This window comes from Erithacus rubecula (assembly GCF_903797595.1).
Source record: "Erithacus rubecula genome assembly, chromosome: 4".
Classification (NCBI taxonomy): domain Eukaryota; kingdom Metazoa; phylum Chordata; class Aves; order Passeriformes; family Muscicapidae; genus Erithacus; species Erithacus rubecula.
The window spans coordinates 27,214,786-27,223,495 of record NC_136686.1 but is presented as its reverse complement, the minus strand read 5'-3'; the positions used below and the strand labels follow the sequence as shown (position 1 = coordinate 27,223,495).

General features: G+C 43.9%; 1 protein-coding gene across 1 annotated transcript in view; it reads right to left on the bottom strand.

Moving 5' to 3' along the window:
- Positions 1-2,934: 2,934 nt before the first annotated feature.
- PLXNC1 (plexin C1) overlaps positions 2,935-8,710 on the bottom strand; it is a 70,063-nt gene continuing 64,287 nt past the window's right edge. Inside the window, exons 29-31 of the mRNA XM_079303873.1 lie at positions 7,971-8,111; positions 7,802-7,876; positions 2,935-6,168 (exon numbers count right to left, since the gene is read on the bottom strand). Of these exons, the coding sequence (XP_079159999.1) occupies positions 6,064-6,168; positions 7,802-7,876; positions 7,971-8,111 (321 nt within the window). The 3' untranslated portion in view covers positions 2,935-6,063. The remainder of the gene's footprint in view (positions 6,169-7,801; positions 7,877-7,970; positions 8,112-8,710) is intronic.

Genomic DNA, 8,710 nt, shown 5'->3' with positions numbered 1-8,710 from the left:
CAGAGTTGCAGTCCATGGCTCTGTGTCTGGGTAGTGGATGGTGATGAGTGGGGACCTTCAGAGCTCTCTCTTGGGACTGATGCTCTTCAGCTCCTACACTGATCACAGTGAGTTGAGTGCAGCCTCAGCAGGTTTGATGACAAGAAGCTGAGCTCTGCAGCTGACACAACAGGAGGAAAGGATGTTACCAAGAAGTGGGTCCATGGCGACACTACGTAATTCAGCAAGTCCAAGTGCAAGGGGCTGCTTCTGGGTAGGTAAAATTCCAGATGTGAGTATAGATGGAAAAGAAGTCCCTGAAAGCAGCACTGTGGAGAAGGATGGAGGAGATCTTATGGATGAAGGGCTGGTCATGAGCCAGCAGTGTGCATTCACAGCCCAGAAGGCCAACCACATCCTGCAGCAAAAGCAGCATGGCCAGCAGGGAAAAGGAGGCTGCAGGGAGAGACATCATTCTACCAGTACCTAAAGGAGCCTATAAAAAGGAAAGGGACTTTTTCTGTGTCCAATGAGTTGTCAGGACAAAGGGCAATGGTTTTAAGCTGAAAAAGGGTAAGTTTAGATATTAGGAAGAAATCCCTGAGGGGGTGATGAGGCACTGGAACAGGCTGTCTGGAGAAGTTGTGGATGCCCCATTCCTGGAAGTGTTCAAGGCCAGGTTGGATGGGGCTTTGAGCAACCTGTACTGCTGGAAGGTGTGCCTGGCCGTGGCAGGGGGATTGGAACTGGATGAGCTTTGATCCCTTCCTGCCCAAACCATTCTGTGATTCTGTGAGCCACTGCCAAGACTCCTTCTTGATAAGGTTTGTTTTTCAGTATTTTTCCATAAAGTCAAAACATTAAATAATCTCAACACAAGAAACTTTGAAAAATGTTTTTCAAGGTTTGGGTTGTTTAAAATAAAACTGGCATCTACTATAAAATTTTGAAACAATTTTTTATGAATCCTTTAACACTTACTTGATAATATCCTCTTATTTCTTCGAAGTGAAAGTTAATATATGCTACTCTGGGTTGCAGTTTTGATCACTAACAATACTGTAATCCACATCTAGGTTGGTATTTTGATGCAGATAAGAATAAAATGAAATTTTTAAAGCTCTGAAAACTTCTATTTGCTACCCTTGACAATGTGCCTCTTGTATTTCTATAATGGAAATAATTGTTTTTTAAAATATAATATAGCAGAGATTAGTATAAATTGCCTTCACATTATGTCAATAGAAGTCTGTACTTGTTCCTACTCTAATTTGTTAACTTTACTACAACATTACTACAACATTCTAGGCTAAATATTTTTTTCCCGTTCATTATCAGCCCAGTAAAAGAAATTTGTGAAGGATCAATTATTTATATAAACTTTTTTACCCGATAATCCAATAACAATGACTTTCTTGCAATTGTAGGGATTTTATAATCTGGGTTTTGTTTGTTTGTATTTAGCTTGTTGTTGTTGTTTTCAAAATACTTCAACAAAAATACAGGACAGTGATAATACATCGTGCAAACTCTTGTAACAGTTTATTGAGTACTGCTGTTAGACTGTAGGAATAGGAAAAAAATGACACTAGCATAGACTCAACTCTTCTCTCCAGAGGCTGCATTTTTCATATTCCATAGTGTGTAAGTATAAGAATTTGTCTTGGTTCCAGTCCAGACAGGGTTAATTCTTGCAGTAGCCAGGGGGACCATGGCTGTGCTGGGGTTATTCTACATCACCTCATTGTCAGGGCAAGGGGAAGGGGATCCTTCTGGGTCATGTACCATGCCAGGCTCCATGTAGTGAGAACCACGTGTGAATCTGCCTCCCTTCTACCCTCTGTCATTAGCAGTTTTGCTATCATTGATCATTTCCTTACCTCATTGCTGGTTCTGTGAATTGTTCTTATCTCAGCCCATTATCTTTTTCTGCATCCAGTTCTCTTCTCCATCCTGCCCCAGGGAGAAAAAGCAAGGCAGGGGGAGAGCAGAGCATGGTTTCCAGTGTGTCAGTGGGAGCACTCAATTGGGGAATACCATTTGTAAACCAAGCTGCGCATTCTTGGGGAATTTGTTAAGCTTCTCTGAGGAAAACAGTGTAGCTTTTAGAAGCTATTTCTGCTGCCTTCTACAGTAGAAGTTTGTACAAAGTAACTCTCTGTGCTTGAGCCAGCTTTGCCAGATGGGATGGTCACCAGCATCTACCAGCATGGAATGGTTGCAAAGAGCAGCTGTTGGCAGCAGCTTCGTGTTTCCCCGGCTGCAGCTGTGTCAGCAAGGTGCTCTCTGATGTCAGGGGGCAGGAGAAGTTTATAAAAACCAGGTAAGACTTGGAGGGCAGAAAAAGGGTAATAGCAGGAGGAAGAATGATGGTCAGCACCTGGTTTGTGTGCTCTTTCCCAGTTGGTCTCAGGGTTTTTGTGTGAAAGCTTATTTCCTGTCCCTTGTGCACCTTCTCCTGAAAGAAGGATTACTGGGTTATCATCCTTTTTTAACATTTTTAGCTTTTTAAAAGTATTATCACCCTCACAGCCTTTAGGCAGTTGAAATGCAGATCCTGAAGGCTGTGTGGAGGTGTGGCAGGCACTGTCCCTGGCCTGTGGCTTCTTCCCACAGGTGGGAAGGCAGCTGGGAATGCTCCAGCCCAAGGAATCCCCCTCCATTCAGACTGCAGGAGGTCACTGCTCAGCAGCTGGTGGAGTTTAGGCCAGTGCCTCCCCTCCCCAGGGGACACAATCATCAGATACTGTATCCTACCTTCCCATTCCTCTTCCCAATTTCAGTGTGCTGGAAGTGTGCTATGCTGACCTGCATGGCTCTGTCCTGGAGCCTTGCAGGGCTGGAATTGCAGCATTATTTCTCACTCAATGCCACTCTGTGTCTTACACTCCATTCCTTGCATTGTTACTAGCTGTGTTTGCTTTCTTGTAACCATTTTAAAGCACACAATCAAACTAACCTCCAAATGTTTTTATTCTAGATAAACCCATACAAACACCAACATGTATTTGTCATTTGCACTTATTTTAACCATTCATTTTAAACAACAGATTAACTTCTGTACAACAGGAATTACTTTACACATTAGTAAGATTTGACTTCAAACTAGATGACTGCAAAATAATGCTCTGTAAGCTAGTGTTAGAAACACGCTGTTTGCCATAGCAGTTTGCCTGTAAACATGGGAAAGTAAGTTGAAGAGAAGTTTGCTTTTCATTTCTGAGGATGCAATTAGAATGTTGTGTTGTCATAATACCCATAATAGTCAGAGGTGATTCTTTTTCTCTGTGTAACGGTAATGGCAAATTGCAGATACGGAAGGTGTGCCAATGTTTTGTGTGCTTACCCAAACCTACCAAAAGAGCCACAATCACTTAATTATACTTCACATCACTTCGTGAGATCCACTTGATGGGTTACAAAGTCCCAGTATGACTTAAAAATGGTTTACTAACAGAGTGACGCTGTTTAGGAGGCTTGAATAAAAGGCAATAATCCTATTCCAGGCTGTAGTTAAAGCTACAGGGCCTGCTTCAACACATACTTAATCTCTAGAAATCATTAAAGCTATTGTAGCAAACAAGCAGTAGTACAAATACAGAATAGGACCGATTTTCATTTCCTCATCAATATAAACACATATAGTGAAGTTCACAGGATCAGACCCACGCAAACAGATTATATTTTACAGCTTTTCAAGCAGAAATGCTGGAGTTGTTTTTTTCTGCCTGTACAGAAGGTTACTGTTGAACAAAACTATCACAGTTCATTCGACTGCACTGCCAGCAAATACCTGAAGTAGAAGAGAACTAACTGCAAAGTGTAATCCACTCCTGCCTCTCCTTCAATATCAATTACTGTGCTTTTTCTATTTATTTGATGCTGCTTTAAAAGGTTACATTAAGAACAATAAAAATCAAGCCCTTACGTGCAGGTATGCCAAGCTTAAGTGCTAGTCAAGCCACAGTCCGCTCCTTTAGGACAGAGGGCAAGATAGGTTAGAGGTGGGTGGGTTTTTTTCCAATTAAAATTGAACTTATCAAAATACATTGTGCCAGGCAGAGAACTGCTGAAAGTACTGCAACACTGTAGTGCAGTATCCTGAACAAAGCCATACATTCCATCAAGTATAAAGTGTAAACTTAATAGCAAGTGTAAGAATTGAATTAAAAATAAAAACCAACAAAGCCATCACAGTATGGGTTGGTTGGTGGCTGCCCTCTCTGGTATGCAAGAGGAACAACTTGTGCAATCACATGGTAGGGAGGAGGCAGACCAGCAGGACCGTGTTTTTGTGTTTGTTTTTCTCCACATTAACAGCCCACCTTGCTTCTGCCACAGGTGGTTGGTGTGTGCTGGCTCTGTCTGGCCATGGTATCATGTCTGGGGCCAGCTGCCTCTGTGACCAGAGCAGGCAGCAGCAGCACCGATGCCTGAGCTCTGGGGCTCCTCCCACGCAGCCCCGTGTGACCCTCGGCTGCCTGGGAGCCCTGTGCAGCCGGCTCTGGCTGCTCACAGCCCCAGCACTGGCTTTCTGTACCAAACCCGGGCCATCTATGCCACGCACAGCCCAGGGCACCTTTCCCACTGCCAAGGCAAGTGACAGCTCTTCCCTCTCCAGTGGGCCACTGTGCTACACCACTCACCTGCAGCAGTGGAACCCTCTAGAAATGTATAAAAATGTATCTCCTTGTCATGAATGCCTTACCTCAAATGTAAGGGCAGTGGCAGCCTCAGAACGTGCCTCCTGTGACTGAAGCAGAGTCCATGGTGGCAAACCATTTCAGCTCTGTAGTAGAGGGTAGGGTCGTGCTGGAGCTGTAGCAGAGCCAGAGCCACAGCTGCTCCTCTGTGGCTTTGCTCAGTAGCCACTGCACCAGCCTCATCCCAGCAGCACAGCCGTGCCCTTGCTTTCCAGTTGGGCTGACTTTAGCCAGCAATGCAGATGTAAGGGACATCTTCCTTCCAAAATGGCCAAGCCTCAAAAAAGCCCAGCCGGACTAAGGCAGACAGTTACTCCTCCCAACCCCAGCATGTTTGTATCAGTGTCTCAAACACCAGTCTTCCTGTTCTTAAATATTATTAAACCAACCTTTGACCTGACCCCTCACCTGCTGGCTTTAGGTCTGTGAGGCCCTTGTACCCAGATGGCAAGGCTGGCCAGGATTGTCAGCACTGATGCATGTGCTGAGTACAGGTTTGTGCACCAAAGTGCAGCCATTGTCAGCTGCGCCATCAAATCACAGCAGTGTCCTGATGCAGTGCAGTTCCAGCTGTGAAGCTGCTCACTGGTGTTTCACAGCTTATTTAAGGATGGAAAGGTCAAAACTGTAAACACAGACTGATGGTGGCTGACGCCCTTCTCCAAAAGCCTCCCCTCACCTCTTACCCTCAGTGGTTCGCTTCACTTTGAACATGTAATTTCTAACTAAGAAAGAGAAGTCCTGCCATGTGGCATTTGGCCTTCAAACCTCAGACCCACTGTTTCTGCTAAACACACTTATCCTAAGTGCCAGTTTGGTGCCAGGTTGTTATTGGGTTTTTGATGTGTTTGGGTGTTGGTTTTTTGTTGTTTTTCTGAACAGGAACTAGCGAACATTTGACTGGAAGGAAGGAAACTGCAGCTGACCCGTATTCTGAAGCCGGAGCTCACCCTCACAGTTTGCCAAGCTGCTGAAAGGATGTGGTGAAACATCAGCTTTTTCTCTTAAAAAAAACAAAAGAGGTAAGCAACTTGCAAGTTCACATGGGCAGCTCTGAACTTACAGTGTATTTTGCACATCTCCTATGACCTTATTTTAAAGTAAGCAGAAAGCTTACTAGGCAGTATTTTTGAACCAGGGGGGTTATGTGTGTTCAAGTACCTAAAAATGCTGACCCTGCCAACATTAGGTCACTTTCACATGCCCCCGTGTGAATATGTAACCCTGCACATATTTCAATGGTAGATTACTTGGAATGGTCAGAGTGGAGAAGAGTGTCCAAATGTTTCAAACCCTGTACATATAGTCAGTCAAAACAGTTTTGGGAGCAGTAGCACTAATATAAAATGCCCCACAGTGATGCTGTGAGTCAGTGCTGTGCTCAATGCCATTTGCATTTTTTCTTTTCATCAAATAAGGCTTTTACTTGCTGGAGTTGTTTCTGGACTTCTTCAAACCCCCGTTCTCGCTCAAGTTTGCTGACAATCTGTTAACAATTAGCAAAAGAGAGAATAATTTTTTTAATGCTTATTTTACTTGCTGTTTTTTAAAGCCTGCTTTTCTGTACTCTTAACAACTAGTGACAGAAAAATCCATTGAGTGACTGCCTATCTGTAAACATTATTTTCGACTTTAACACTTTATTTTGGTAGTTTTCCTTTCAAGTAATTCTAATCACAGGATTTGCAACACTTCCACAAAAGAATGTCTGAGCCAAGCAAAAAAAACCCCAAACAAATTCAACACTTGCTCATCTCTCACAGTGTGAGGCAAGGCCAGTGCTCCAGTTTTTATTCTAGACAAGATTTGCAAGTAATATTTTATTTCTCTTCCTCTGCCCTGTAAGCTGAGGGCAACAAACTGCCTCCTTTCCTCAAATTCACCCACTTGGCTCTGGCCTAGGTGATAGAATGGAACACTATTGCTGTCTGAAATCTCTACTGGCAACGCTATGCAGGGACAGGTCTCAGCAAAGAATGAAAGAAATTTAGCTGCTCCCAGTCAAAAGTCAGAGGGGGAAGAGCAGAGGGAAAATTTCCTTCTAAGGACAGTCTAAGTTTACCAGTACTAGCTTCAAAAAAGCAAAAATGGCCACTAAGAGTAGAAAGTACCCTGAATTCTCCTGTATCAATCATTTTAATGAGCTTAATAAAGGGTAATGCCCTTTCATCCCAAGCTTGTTTAAAGAGGCAAAAATTTTATGCAGAATCCAGGTAATTTGGGATGTTAGAGATCAGAAGTGGTAAGCCAGCTAACAGGTGGATGACTGCAGCAAGCACTGGTGCTGCAGTGCTGAGGATGAAAGAGAGAAAGGCCTGGTTGCTGGGAAACCCAGACAACCTGCTGGAAGCATAAGGGGCCCTTCAGGCAACACACCCCGGCCGGCTCTTATCTGAGTCCCTGCACAGGCACACGCAGCCTCTCTTAAGGATGCTGAGCAAAATGGAGTGGAGAATCCTATCATGCAAAGTAGAGAACAGGGATTTTCTCAGAAAACAGCTTAGAGGTAGCTTGTGACTAGGTATTTTAAGCTGAGGAAAGATTTCTTTTGTTAGGAATAGCAGGGACTGGAAACTATAGTGGCTTCTTTTACGAGAAGGACTGTTAGGGGAGAGCATTAAGATGGCTATGATGGAAAAGGAGCAGACACCTCTTGCTGTAAGGCTGTGTGCTCTACTGAGGTATTAAACTGAGAACCCTGGTGCTACAGTCCAATCTGATTTCTGAACCTCCAGGGAAATGGAGCATGCACACAGGAGTTGTGACAGGCATTTGCAGAGACTCTGCAAACGCAGTAAAAAAGAACCTTCAACTATACAGGGACTTCCTCAAAACTGCAGGGAAAATGTTATTGCTGCTGTTTCTGTGCAATACAGCAGTGACAGTAAAGGTGCACTGACAAAACTTTGGCTCGTGAGCTCTCGGAGGGGTGGGGGCTCCAGCCGTCCTGGGGGCTGTGCTGCTCCAGCCCCTCCCAGATCAGCAGAAGGAGCAGCCTCCACTGCATTAAGGAGGAGCTGCCTCTGGAGGGGCATCCAGCAGGTGCACAGCAGCCTAGCCCTTGGTTACTGTGCCAAGCCCCACTTTAAGGATTAAGCAGAAATTGCTGATGTGCTTACCTCATCATAGTACTTCACTATGTATTTGTAGATTTCAAACAAGGCCACTTTCTCATTAAATTCATTTTCATGTTTCTAAAACAGACAACAGTTCTGGTCAGATACTTCTCCTTTAAAATAAAAAGAACTTAACATGAAAGCAAATGAAATTGCTGCTTCTCAACCATACCTTAGATTCCTGAGCTAGAAATTCTTCAACCTCTGCAGTGGTCAATGGAGGCAGATCCCTGATGGCTTTGTAGTATGCTTTCACCTCCTTCTTGTAGAGTGGAATGTCCTTAGCATAGAGAAGTTTATTTGTTGGTGCTTCCTTAAAAGAAAAAATTTGAAGCCTTGTTACTTTTCACAGCACAGATTTCCTAAGGTTCCACCTCCACACAGTTAATTGCATCTAATTGTGTCTGTGTGACTCATTTTTTCTTTGCTGTGGTTATAAGAAAGGAACCGTTCTGAAAAAAAGGTGCAAACCAGAGGCAAGATCTCACTGATAGTATATTTATTGTATTTCATGACAGTTGCCATGTAATTATTTCTATTGACATCAGGATTGATGGCCTTTTGTCCCTCAGACATATTTTTCTTTCTCACTTCCTCCTTACAGGTCCCTAGACTGGAAAGATTATGAAAGCTGAACCAAAGGGTCCGAGGCTGACACCCAATTTACATTCAGGATTCAGCAGGACTGCTGAGAGGGAAGCTTCCAGCAGTGACACACCAGAGAATCTTGTTAGATGCTGTCCTGGCAGAGGTTCCCCTAAATCTTTTTGGTTCCTACTACTCCTTTCCCTCGGGGGTTTGAGAGCATGGAGAGTGGACTGCCAGATGTGCACAGCCAAAGGGAATTTTTTTTCAGCCCAGGACTTCAACAATCCAGGTCAGCACTGACCTACCCAGGAGCTTTCAGCTCAT